Source organism: Triticum dicoccoides, chromosome 7B (assembly GCF_002162155.2).
Source record: "Triticum dicoccoides isolate Atlit2015 ecotype Zavitan chromosome 7B, WEW_v2.0, whole genome shotgun sequence".
NCBI lineage: Eukaryota > Viridiplantae > Streptophyta > Magnoliopsida > Poales > Poaceae > Triticum > Triticum dicoccoides.
Window position 1 is genome coordinate 713,514,023 of NC_041393.1, and position 13,300 is coordinate 713,527,322.

The window sequence follows — 13,300 nt, forward strand, 5'->3', positions numbered from 1 at the left end:
AAGAACTTCAAAGTTCTCTGCCGAAGATAAAAGCCTTCCTGGCAACGAGCTTGCCGGAAGCCGGCATCGAGAACGTCAAAGTTCTCTGCTGAAGACAAAAGCCTTCCTGGCAACAAGCTTGCCGGAAGCCGGCATCGAGAACGTCAAAGTTCTCTGCCGAAGATAAAAGCCTTCCTGGCAACGAGCTTGCCGGAAGCCGGCATCGAGAACGTCAAAGTTCTCTGCCGAAGACAAAAGCCTTCCTGGCAACAAGCTTGCCGGAAGCCGGCGTCGAGAACGTCAAAGTTCTCTGCCGAAGATAAAAGCCTTCCTGGCAACAAGCTTGCCGGAAACTGGCATCGAGAACGTCAAAGTTCTCTGCTGAGGATAAAAGCCTTCCCGGCAAGCTAGTATCGCTGGGGGCTGTGAGTGCCAAGAATCGTCCACGGCAAACCAGAGTTACTGAGGGCTGCAATATCAGATAAGTCTTTCATCCCTCATCATGCATCCTCTTATGGACTGGGGAATGCGAAACCACGTTTCTTCCCGGAAACTGCCGTGCTCCCTCGACTCTAGGCCCTGGGGCTCGTTCTCGGGGCCAAGTTTGGTCGTAGTCGCGGCAGCAAAGGGATGAAATGAGGAGACCGCACCCACCTCGTTCCTGCCTCCGTCAAAAGCGTGAGAAAGGTCGAGCGACGTGGGAAGGCGGCAGGGCCTATTGCCGGGAGATGAAATGTCTGTCCGAGGGATACCAAGGATTCGCTCCTTGGCGTGGGTTTAGCTCACGAGACAAATAACCCGGCAAGCATCCCCTTTTCATTAAAAAAACATCCCACTCAGGTATAGTCCATAGAGGATGAAAAACATGAAAGAGAGGATTACAAATTTTAGATACAGCTAAGGCCCGAAGGCTTACAAATTAAAAAGATAAGATGCCCGTAATCCCTTTCCTGTCCCCCTTTTCAGGAGTCAGGTCAAGGAGGCGAAAAGGGCAAAAAGGAGTGCCTAGGCGAGCTAAGGATGCCAGAAGACACCAAGGGAACATCCCGGGGGTCGTCCGAAGGCTGGACGGTGATGGCGGCGCTGGAAGCGGGGCTCGAAGACGGGGCGGCAGGACGTCAGCACGCTGTCGAGGGAACCACGCCCTCGTACTCCGGCTTGACGGCCTTGTCGCCTGCCCTCTTCCCCTTCCGCAGCCTCCCTACGCCAGCCGCCCAAGGAGACGACCCCGGGGAGTTCAAGAAGCCGGCGACGCGGATGATGGGGTCGCCGGTGCCGCGCAAAGTGGCGCCCGACGCCTAGTCGGATCCGCTAACCCGCCGCCCGCTACCCTCGTTGTCGCTGTCGCTCCCCTCCTCGTCGCTCTCGCTCGAGGAGGAGCCTTCGCTGTCGGAGGAGCTGTCCACGCAGCACTTCGCCCGAGTGCCGAAGCACCCGAAGGCCTTGACGGAGAGAAGATCGCCCTCCATCAACTTAAAATGGAGGGTAAACCCCTCCATCAAGCTGTGGATGCGGGCGAATGTCTTCCACCCTCGATCAAGATACATCACATTAGGGGCTGGGAATGCAACAGGGACTCGCGTGCCGCTGATCCCACAGCCCCTCATGTGCAGCCTCAGTGTCTTGGGCGGGTCCAACTCCATCGCGCGCGCAAACGGAGCTGGAAGCCGGAGGCGACGACGAGGCGCCCGGCGCAGCCTGACGAAGAACTCGCAAGAGTCGTCCCCAATATGGACCACCGTGGGGGGAGGAGCCGCCGGCGGAGGTGAAGCTGACGCGCCGCCCCGTCCGCCTCTTCCCCGAGCGCCTCGACCTCGTCCTCGACCTCGTCCGTGACCTCGCCCCCTCCCTCTTCCCATTATGGCTGGCTCTGCCACCACGGGCGCGGAAGAGGGAGGGATGCGCTGTCTGGCGGCGACCCTCGCCGCCATCGATGAAGGGCCTGGGTTCCCTTTTTCCATGGCAGATGAGAGAAAGGGGAGCAGAAGCTGAAGAAAAGAGAAGATGAGAGAGTGCGGGTTTCTGTGCTCCCATCCCGCTCTTTATAAAGGAGCGAGGTGGGGGCTCGGCCGCCCCGCTCAGCGAATCAAGGCACGGGAAGGGCAGTGAGTCGGGGCCAACCCGCTCGCGACGGCCCAGTTTCCCACTCCACCGTCCGTGACCCCAAGCGCATGGGAGCCGCGTGGAGGGGATGTAGAACCAAGGCGACAGATGAGGCAGCCTCGCTCCGCCCCGTGAACGCGGGGACTGGACGTCCCGAAAACCGCGCACCGGCCCCGTCCAGTGAATGCACCACGCCCCACACCTACCTCCGTTTAGGGAGGAGGGCGTGAACCGTCCCCATCATCGTGGCCTGACGCATGCTCGGGGGGCTTAGCCCCACGCACGCGACCCACGATCTCACCCACGACGCCGCGTTTGACGCGTGCCGTTCTGGGGCGTGCACGATGGGAGCGGAGTTAGATTCGGCGTGACCTAGGCCGCGCGTGCCCGTGCACTGTTTTGGGCCTGGCCCAACAGCGCTCGGCACCGTGTGTGGCCCAGGCCCGGGGGCTCCTGTCGGTGTACTAGAGTAGGGGGGTACCCTATTACCCCGAACTCGTGCACGGGCAGTTGCAGCGCCCCGCAGCAAGGCTTGCCGGGTGACTGCCTAGACCCTCCGTGGTTCCCTTGAAGACCATTCAAGAGCAAAGTACTCACACCAAGGCCCCGGCAAGAGGAGCTTGCCGAGAAGGCCAACCAAGGCCCCGGCAAGAGGAGCTTGTCGGGAAGGCCAACCAAGGCCCCGGCAAGAGGATCTTGCCGGGAAGAGACAAGACCCCGGCAAGAGGAGCTTGCCGGGAAGGCCACTCAAGGCATACCAAGAAAGCTTGCCGCGACGTGCCCTGCGTCCCGGCAAGATCCGGCGAGCGACAAGCTCCCGGACGCGACAAGACGACGGCCGCGGCAAGGAGCTTGCCGCGGGAAACCCCCACTTCGTGCCCGCGCTCCAGCACACCTGCTAACGTGTCGCTCTAGGACTCTCCCAAGCACACGTGGCAGGAGGCCGTGCAGCTAGGGGTACGTGGTGGCAAGCGGAGATGAAGAGAAGCCCATCGTGGCAAACGGTGGCGCTCCTAACGGTCACCTTTTGCACTGTTTAGGAGACTCAGACAGGCATTTAATGCCCTTGTCCCCTGCCGTCAGAGTTAGGTAGGGTGCACTGTATCCACAGTAGCGGTAGCTGCACCTACAACATCCTTTTCCATTTCTACCCTTTTAGTCTACGTTGCCACCTGTGGGTAACCCCTTGAGAGTATAAAAGGAGGCCCAAGCGCAACGTAGCGGGGGTTCGGCCAGTTCGGCTCATTCAACACCAGGAACACTCTCACGCTCAGTCTGGCAGCGTCCATCGCTCCTGAGCAAGAATCCAATATACACCAACAAGCAGCAGTAGGGTTTTACGCATCCGTGCGGCCCGAAGCTGGGTAAAATCGCCCGCGTGTACTGCCTCGATCCGCTCTTTGTGCGCTCTCCGCCCCCCACCGAACCGAAAGGGGCCCTGTCCCCATAGGTGTTGGTGGAATCAGCATCGCCCCCGACACAAGCCTTGGTAGATACATCTATAAAAGTGGTTTTTTTAGGTTGGTAATGGAATGCTAGATAAGGTACCCACCTTTTAGATGATGGTTGTGTTCGTCTGATGTTAAACGGGATGTCGTGATTTCATTCAGTTGAGATGTTGTGATTTCTTTCCGTTGAGATGTTGTTCCTTGACATGAATTTATTTTGCACCGGGCATGTATATTTCTATCCAGGAATAATGCATCTAAATTTTATTTTTAATTCCTTATTAGCTAGTAGTAGCGTGGGAGGAAAAGTGCATGCTACTACTACTTAGGATAGTAGTAGCGCTGGTTAAGATAGTAGTACCGCGGTGCCATCCACGTTACTACTAACAGACATAGTAGTAGGGTGGGTTGCATCCGCGCTACTGCTATCTACTTAGCTGTAGCGCGATACTAGTAGCGCAGGTACCCGCGCTGCTAGTAGCCTTTTCTCTAGTAGTGCAACCGAGAGTAAAGGTTTTGGGTATTAGTCTCGTTTGTTTTGTCCCGGTTCTAGGACCGGGACTAAAGGCCCTCTGGAACCGGGACCATAGCCTTGTTTTCCACTAGTGCTAGAGGTTCAATGCATATTAATTATTGCTCATTCTGGTTTTGGTAGTGATTTCCCCTCAAAGTCCTAGTGACAGCCAAACATGAAATTTGGATTCAGCCAAATGAAATTATGACAGAGATTTCATTTCATTTCATTTCTACCCAATGAAATGAAATCAAGGGAGCCAAACGAGCTGTTACATCATTTCAGCTTAGACATATAGACTAATACAAAACAACATACCAAATGATTATTACACATGTGTCCATGAAGTTTCTTTTCTGTCTGGAATTACAAACACAGAAACATAGTATTTTTAAAAGGACTAGGGCTAGAGGTGCAACACTGGAAGCTGCCTGAATTACTCGAACAAACCAAACATACAATATGGCCACACAACATGTGATGAGTATGTAATTTACCAGGAATTTGGCAAGGGCATTCTGCTAATTCCTGTCGTTGGCAATTCTAGCATTGAAATTGGTCCAGGGAAACATAAACGATCGGCAATTTGACCACATCCACCACCTTCTCAGCCATGGCTTCTTTGAACAAGTCTTCGGTGATCATCTCATCGGATGTCAGGTTCGCGCCGACACAAGCAGTCTGCACAAGGAACATGTCGTTGCACTGCATATTCTGTGGTGCTTCATCCTGTGCTACCAGGGTCACCGAGATATAACGCTTGGAGCACGGTGGCATAACTCCTTTGCTTGGCTGTGTTCTGTACTTGGTGTGGTTGGTCTTTACGTTAAATGCAGTAAAGCCACTCGTCATGTTGGTTAGCTGCAGGCAGCTTGATATATCTTTCCTTGGCTCAAATAGGAAGCGCAGCTCCAGGGTCGGATCAACAGCAAGCACGTTGGAATCACAGCCTCTCTGCAAGGAACACGGGGTTAATGTGATGTGTGTGCAACCTAGCTATATCGATGCACATCCTTGACAAGCTAGCATCATATTACAATAGTGTTTTTTGTTAACATGATGTACATATGTTACACATATCGCTTGGTTTTATAAAAAAAATATCCATGCTATCAGGATGATGCTACCTGACGTGCGACTAGCTCTTCTAACTGAACAGAAGACCTTGACATTTTATTAATCTCGTCTTCTAATTCTTCCAGTTCTTTGACGATATCCTTTATTAATGGTCTTTTATTCCGGTCGGCCACCACACATCTTAATGCTATTTCAACACATTTCTTCATGCATTTCCTGTCTATTTCATCTGATGAATATCCCGACTTCGCCCGCAGCTTCGTCATCCATTTTTTACATACCTACAAAGTTTTGGTATATGAAGTTAGAAAGTTCGGGAGAAAAAGACTAGCACAGAAACATACTGGTACATATGAAAATATAACTGATCATTGTAAGTTTTCTTACAAACTCAATAAATGGTTCACTGCCCATCTCAGAACAGCGGGAGCGGCCCATATTTCCATCCATTATTTTTATAATTATAACCCCCAAACTAAACACGTCAAACTTCATTGATATAAGATTATCGTCTATGTATTCTGGTGGCATGTACCCTCTGCAACATAGCATAAGTGTCAAACATATATTGTGGTTAGTTCAAGACAAAGCACTAAAAATAATTTCTTTAAAGCATGCATTGCATCAACTTACTGTGATCCTTTTACAACTTCTGTTTTATGGGTTTGTGTTGACGCAACAAGTCTGGACAAACCAAGATCTGCAATTTTGGCAGTCTTGTTCTTATCTAGCAATATGTTGGCAGGTTTTAAATCCAGATGTAAAATAGGTTTTCCCTGTGAATTATGTAGATGATTCAAGCCCTCGCAAGTCCCTTTAATAATTTCATAACATGTGGGCCATTCAAGTCCACAAGAATCATCTGTCAAAGCAAAAATAGAAAAATATGAGGTTACTAAACCATTCATCTTAGCATGCCAATGTGGAGCATCATCCATCAAACCTGCGATATGATGATCAAGGCTTCCACCTTCCATAAATTCAAAGCAGAGAACTCGCTCCATCTCTTTAGCAAAAACTAGTTCCCCATTGAGCTTGACATACTGATGTCGTGATTCGTAGCAGTAGCCAATTAATCGTATGATATTTTGATGCTGGACCTTGCTAAGGTTACGAAATTCACTATCAAATGCTTTGTCATCAAGTCCTACCAAGTGGTGAAGCTTCTTCACCGCAATCTCATCCCCATTATACATCCCCTGTTAAACTCACTTGTTAATAGATCACAGATTTTAAGACATCATAGATTTGTAGTCAGCACTCAGCAGACTTATCATATGAAAGCTAGAAGGAATATATATATAAGTCATACCCTGTAAACATCTCCATACCCACCACTGCCAACTTTTCGGTCTTCTGAAAAATTATTGGTAATGGTTTCAAGTACACTGAGTTTAAAATCCATGCTATAATATATCTCCCAGCAGGCTTATGATTGATCAATCTTGTTCCTGGGACAGGAAAAAAAAACATCCATCACGTAAGACGGGAGATACTCACAATGATTATTCATCACCACCCACACTCTTGGATTATCCCACTTGGAATTAAACTTGCAATTTGACATCAACAGCCTGCACAAACCTCCTAGAGGTATGGAAATTCTACAATACGACAAAGTACGAATAACCTTGTTTACTGGAAAAAGGGACGAAGCTACTAATACAGAAAAATTAGCTGGTGCCACAGGTCCTTATATTTAGGAAATTTTAAACAAGATATATACCTATTAATTATCATAAAGACACTATTTAGGCCATTACTTGCCTAATCTTGGTAGACAGGAAGAGCGCACGGTGGTGTGTCTGTGACCAGGACCGGGCGATGTGCCCCGGCTTTGTATGATTGACAGTCCTATTTCAGAGTAATACTCACGCCCTTTTTTCCTGCAAAAAAAATGTTTATTTCCAGGCTACACAAAAAAGAAAATATTTGGATTTATAAGGGATGCACTATTCACTATTATACCGCACACCTTTTTTGTGCAGTCCACAAATGAAAATATCTGCTAAAATATATTTACAGGTACGATGAGTATGCCTATATGTACACCTTTTTAATGTTTTTCTCAAACTTTGGAGTATTTTTTTTGAATATTTTGTATATCAGGATCCGGGACACATACCCGGAGGCGAAAACATGACTCTCGGGAAAAATAGAGAAGAAAATAGAACTGTCATGCAAACTAGGGAAAGAATAGCACTAACCTGGAGAGAAGTCAGAGAGAGAGAGAGAGAGAGAGAGAGAGAGAGAGAGAGAGAGAGAGAGAGAGAGAGAGAGAGAGGGGTCTGCTCCTTGGAAATGAGGATCCCATCAAAGCATCATTTAAACCCATGGATGGAGCTAAAGGTGGGGTTGGTTGCACTTAAAAAACATGAAATTACTGAATAGATAATGTTGAGTTGACGCCATCGACCTATCTTCTGTTTCGTAGCCGCTGACAGACTTTTCCATGACATTTCAAGGGAACTTGCGTTGTGAACAAGGTTTTTTTTTGTTCAGATTTTTTGGGAGGAGCTGGAAAATCCTGTTTCCAAATAATCTCAGATATTCTGGATCTTTGCCCAAATTTTTTGGTCGAATTTTTGAATTCAAAAATATTTGTCATCAGAATATAGAACTTTTAACCAATTGTCGACGTGAAGTACTTTCTGGTCAATTGGTCAGCTCGCCTACTTACCTTTGGAAGGTCTTGAGTCGATTCCATCCTAACACCAAGCGACCGATTTTTTTGGGTAGTAATCCTGAATAATGCAAACAAATATTGAAATAACGAACGTGGGTACGGGAACCTGAGATGTAAGAATGATAGGTAGCACTGCATGCCGCTAGGACAAGTGCTCCATTATGACTGTTTCTTTATAAGAACCATATTTGACATTTCTTGGTCGCTTAAATTCAAAATTTTCAGTTGGTAACTAATTTTTTCTGGAGGTCATCGAAATTTCCATTTTTCCAGCCCGGAGTAAATAAGATTGTCTGACACACATGTGTGCGCGGTTGGTAGAGGTTTCGGTAATTTTCATGGGAATTTGTGAATTTGTTTCCTTTGCTCTCTAGGTATATTGGGCTGTTTTGCAGTACAATATTCATTTCACTTGACGACTGTGAGAGATTACTCAACTGACAGGTAAAAAATAAAACAGGAACACACAAGCTACGTGCCTAACACATGAGAGCATGATTAATAGTATAGCCAGCTGCTAGCTATATTAGCATGTCATGTCATCAAGAGTTAGCTTTATTAATTACTCATACAATAGTGCTTACTATAAGGTTGACTATAAGACTAGTCATATGAAGAGTAACTTACACTAGTAACATACGGCTACCCTACATACTCCCTCCATCCGTGAATAAGTGTATCTCTATCAGTTGTTCTAAGTCAAAGTATTATAATTTTGACCAATTTTATGAAAAAGAGTAATAGTATATATGACATCAAATTGGTATATTATAAAAATACATTTCAAAACGAATTTAGTGATGCTAATTTAGTGGCATAAATGTTGCTACTTTTTAATATAAAATTGGTCAAGACTTAGGATAAAAGCTAGATGTACACTTACTCACGGAAGGAGGGTGTAGTGGGTAGTAACATATGTGGTGTTGTGCAAAGCTTCATTTAGTCTTGATATGTGTGATGTTACTCATAGAATGAGTAACTAGCTAAGTTACTCAATTTATCTCTCTCCTTATTAACTAATTGCCACATGGGCAAATTTGCTGAATTGGAGATGATGTTACTCTTGAAGTTACTCCCACTATGGCCAGTCTAATGTTACAACTTTTTGTCACTTTCTCTCTATCTCTTTCCTATAGTTAAATGTTTTACCTAGGAGCACGCGTAGAGGTGGGCTCTTGCATAAAATCCTACCCCTTCACTTTTTTCATATCTCTCTCCTCCACATAGGTAAAAGTGCCATGTAATCAGGCTTATATGCCACTATCGTACTTGCTCTGATTATACTCTCCCGTAGTTGGAGCTGTCCATTGGTTGTTACAGAACTGAACACACTCAAAGTGTTCTTGGGTACATCCACTTACAAAAGATTATGATTTTCTATTCATATCAATAAATTACAAACTTACCATTTTTATTAATATTGTAATATCATCTTCTTCAACACGGTGGAATTACTTGGCGCTTAAAATCTACTGTTCGCTTGTTAGGACAATCATAAGAGATCTATGAAAATAAAATGAAGAAAACAAAAAAGGGTCCATGTTGCTAGATTCGTATGATTTTCTAGCTGTTCAATCATCAAATCAGACTTGATGCAAAATAAACAAGAAAATTATAAAATAGAAAATACAACCAGATTAAAATAGAGAAAATACATACTACTACCAGATCTAGTTAAACCCACTTCTCATGTACTACTATAGGTTGTGTGTGTGTGTGTGTGTGTGTGTGTGTGTGTGTGTGTGCATAATTTGTTTGCAGGTTAGCCCGTTGTGATTACAGTATATTTAGAAAAATAACCCACCACCTGCGTCGCCCCGCTTGGGCGACTCAGGAGGCAACAACCCTAGGCCGCCGCTGGGCGTCCCCTTCCACCCAACCTCCCTCGTCGCCGCTTGAGGCAGCCGGCATGCAACCCAGGGGTGCTGCCAAGGATGATGGCGGTGGGACCTTCGGCAGTCCTGCCGTCGTGTGGGGATTCCTGGAATTGGAGCAGCGGCTCCTCTAGTGAGGCATTGCTGGATCTGCGGTGATCGGCAGTGCCGACGGAGGATTCGGGGTCACTTGTCGTGTGGGCGGCGGGTCTTTGTGGAGGAGGCGGGTGGTTGGTGGCGCGAGATCTAGCGCTTTCCCCCTCCCCTGTTTTGGCGTGCGGGTCCCTCTCGCTGGGTAGTGTGTCCTTTGGTCGTCGGTTCCTTGACAGGGGGGTGCGGCTGGTCGTGTTGGGGCAGTCCGTGCGAAATCCCTAGCGGGCAGTGGCCGGCCGCGTCGACGGTGACACCCGAGGGCGCCTTTCCCCTCTTTGGAGACGTCGGAATGGACTGTCCCCACCACTTCCCCTTCCCCTAGGTCTCTCGGGCAAAAGCCCTAACTCTTGTTGGGCGGCACACCCGGTTTAACTACGTATACATGCCAACTGGGCTATGCTCAAGTGGTATCCATGCGAGTTGAAGTCGTAGAGTTGGCATAGGTCCTCACATTTTGCAAGATTTATTCTAGGCATTCCAGCGCCATTCTTTCATATGGCGTGCCAGCCAAGTTTACTAGGTACTATGGCGACTTGCTTCGTTACTCTCAAGTGCTGCATTTGAGACTCTCGTATGAGCTCATAGAGGTAATGAATGCATCCATGCGTGCAGTGCGTGTGCATACATTAATACATATATATGGGCATTTTCGTCTACTTTGTGTGTCTATAAAAAGAGTAGAGATTAATCACCAATTGGTTTAGTGAAAGCTAACAAACCTTCCAATTTTACCACCTTATGTGTACTTGTCCAAGCTAACTAATTTGTGGGTAATTTGTTGTTTTGGTACGCCAGGTACCCACCACACCATCGCTGCTTACTGCTCGCTAACCCAATGACAGGACTAGGACCCTACATTAGATAGAGACTGAACACGTTAGCTAGTTTTAAATCTCATCACAATCATAATATATACCGTACACTTCATACAGATGGTTTTTTATTTGAAAGGCTACTGATGCTTATTATGAAGAAGGAAGTTTCCTGCCATGTGATGTTCCGTTGTCGATTTGCGAAGTCGTAACGCATAGTTGTAAGAAATACCTCTATTTGTAATAAATTATGTGATGGTGACTTGGCGAGCCATGTTTATCTTAGGATGGAACACATGTAAGGCAGCGAGGGTGACATGTCGTATTGGAACGCAAACCACCTTTTAAGAAATTCCACTAGAATTGATGTTCACCTAAAACCACACTGGTAGCTATCATCATTGATTGGCAATGACTGGATCAGCTTGGGTGGAAGAAAAGTGACATGTATCTGTCATCGCGAATTGTACAGAAGAGTGACAACATGATATCAAAATAAGTTTCCAACCAAAAAAAGAAAGATATGAGCATAAGTTGTGGAGTCGTTGAGTTTGAACCAAACGACATTACAAGCACTTTCTATTGCTCTCGTTATTTAGTCATTGTAAGTTAGGTCGCAACATGGTGCTGCTACTGGAAGTTTGGTGTGGAGAAAATTTCAGAAGAGGATCATTTATCTCTTCTTTGTACAAGAGATCAGTAATTATGAAGAGTTTACTGTAGCTGCCACGTAATGGTGAGGGGGGATTGCAAGGGTAAATAGCTCGATGCTTCGTGATGTGAGAACCGCATGGATGTTGCTGCAAAACAGATGATGGTTGAACGGTTCAGCTTGAACCCTAGCTACTCCAAAACAGATGATGGTTGAATGGTTCAGCTTGAACCCTACTGCTCCCTCCCTTCCTAAATATAAGTCTTTGTAGAGATTTCACTATAGACCACATACGGATGTATGTAAATGCGTTTTAAATGTAGATTCATTTATTTTGCTCCGTATATGGTCCATAGTGGAATCTCTTCAAAGACTTACATTTAGGAACGGAGGGAGTACATCTGTCCTGGTTTATTAGTTTTCTTTGTATTTTGTGCCAAACTTTGACCATAGATTTAACTACCAAATATTAATGCATATTACCAAAAATTTGATTCGTATTTGAACATAAAGCATATTACCAAAAGCAACAACTCCATCATCATCCGCCACCAAAAAATCACCGCCCAAATCATCAGCTGAAATGAAAAAGAAGTTTTTTTTACCTTGTTGGCATTTCCCTTAGCACTTGGCGACCCCAGCCTTTTTTGCCGGCTGCGGCGGCTGGACGCGTCGGAGCAGTGGCCATAGGGGTGGCAGGAGACGCTACACGAGGCACAGGATGTGGACAGGGGGCATGAATGGCCTTTTTCTTCTTCTTCTTCTTCACGGCTGTTCCTAGCTCGCTTGCCGCGGGCGCTAGCACCGGGAGGGCGGCCTACAGTCGCTGCAGAGGCGGTGGCCAATCCGCCGGCCTTGTTCGCGGTTGCCGCCGGTACTTGTGGCCAGTGAAGATTTTTCATCCCCAATATTTTTCGGTTCGGGCGGCGGCGGGGAGTTGGTTTACGGCCGTGGTGGTCGGAGGGGTGGTGGAAGGGTCTTGGCTACCCATTCTGGTGATGGGGGTGGTCACCGGTGGCGATGGTGATGCGTGGGCCAGTGCTGGCAGGAAGGATGCAGCCGCGTTGGCAGGAGAAGACGGTGGGACAACTTTTATTAGGCCGCGCGGGGCACCGAGTATATTTAGGCGCCGCAGGGGGGATTTCGACGGAGGAGTAAAAATTGTACTCCCTTATAGAATTTAGGAGATCGGCCAGGTGTGGCTTAGTGGACTAAACTAGAAAAATTACTCCACTATAGCATTTTAGGGGATCGACTAGAGATGCTCTTAGCCAAAGGAGTAGGCACTCCAGACACTAGCGTCACTGGTGTTTCCTTACCTCTATTGGCTGCTCCCTCCACCGTGCTAGGGAGGGGAACCCCAGGACGTTGTTCCCTGAGTTTTTTTTTGCAGACGAGCGGTTTAGTAGTATGGTTATCTTAGTTAGGGTTTCGTTTGTGCATTACTTCGGCTCTAGCGCTGGTGATGGTGGCAGCAAAAATATTTCTCCAGATCTCCCATCGAAGCGCTGATTCTCTCGGCTATTGCTGTATAATCTCCGAGGCGATGTCTGTGCGGATCCTTTGAATCTTGGTGGACGCTTCATGTTCAATGATGTTGGCATCAAGGTAATGGTCCTCTTCTTGCTGCTTCTTTCGGTGGTAGTATTAGGGTAGCCTGCCACGTGTTGAATGCGAAAGGCCAGCCCTTGGGGATTGGGGTTATGTTCCCTAAGAGCATGGTTAATAGAACAGCCTGCTGTTGGCTGTATCGTTGTGCCAGTCACATAAAGCCTTGGTAAAAGTAGACTCATATAATAGATTGGCTATATGTTACAACTATTAGACCGGCTATAGCATTAAATGATTGCATGTGATGGAGGTAGAAAGAAGCCAATAGATTGGGAGGGAGGAAGAAACGCCGGCCTAAAGCCATCACACAGGCTGCATGCAAGCTCTTGTTCCTTGGTTATTGTGCTTCAGCCGGGCTGCGTACATAGCGCCTGCTCCCTTCTCTCTCATC

At 47.1% G+C, this 13,300-nt stretch overlaps 1 protein-coding gene across 2 annotated transcripts; it reads right to left on the reverse strand.

Annotated features, from left to right (window-relative positions):
- Positions 1–4,344: 4,344 nt before the first annotated feature.
- Positions 4,345–7,380, reverse strand: LOC119335595 (receptor-like serine/threonine-protein kinase SD1-7). Of its 2 annotated transcripts, none has more exons than XM_037607707.1 (8): positions 7,329–7,380; positions 6,889–7,007; positions 6,434–6,572; positions 6,065–6,320; positions 5,755–5,983; positions 5,509–5,659; positions 5,172–5,402; positions 4,345–4,998 (listed from the first exon to the last, which is right to left on the reverse strand). In XM_037607707.1, exons 3-8 carry the CDS (start codon positions 6,524–6,526, stop codon positions 4,588–4,590), a joined length of 1,371 nt encoding a protein of 456 aa, XP_037463604.1. In that variant the 5' UTR covers positions 6,527–6,572; positions 6,889–7,007; positions 7,329–7,380; the 3' UTR covers positions 4,345–4,587. The 2 variants fall into 2 exon arrangements, with proteins under 2 accessions (XP_037463604.1, XP_037463605.1); XM_037607708.1 differs by having other exon boundaries at positions 6,885–7,007.
- Between the last annotated feature and the right edge of the window lie 5,920 nt (positions 7,381–13,300).

Excerpts from the sequence above, each read along its gene's own strand:
- LOC119335595 (XM_037607707.1), bottom strand. The coding sequence starts at position 6,526 with ATGGATTTTAAACTCAGTGTACTTGAAACCATTACCAATAATTTTTCA. Across the intron at positions 5,403-5,508 it reads GTGAACCATTTATTGAGTTT|GTATGTAAAAAATGGATGAC; the intron begins GTAAGAAAACTT and ends AAAACTTTGTAG. Across the intron at positions 4,999-5,171 it reads AAGAGCTAGTCGCACGTCAG|AGAGGCTGTGATTCCAACGT; the intron begins GTAGCATCATCC and ends TGTTCCTTGCAG.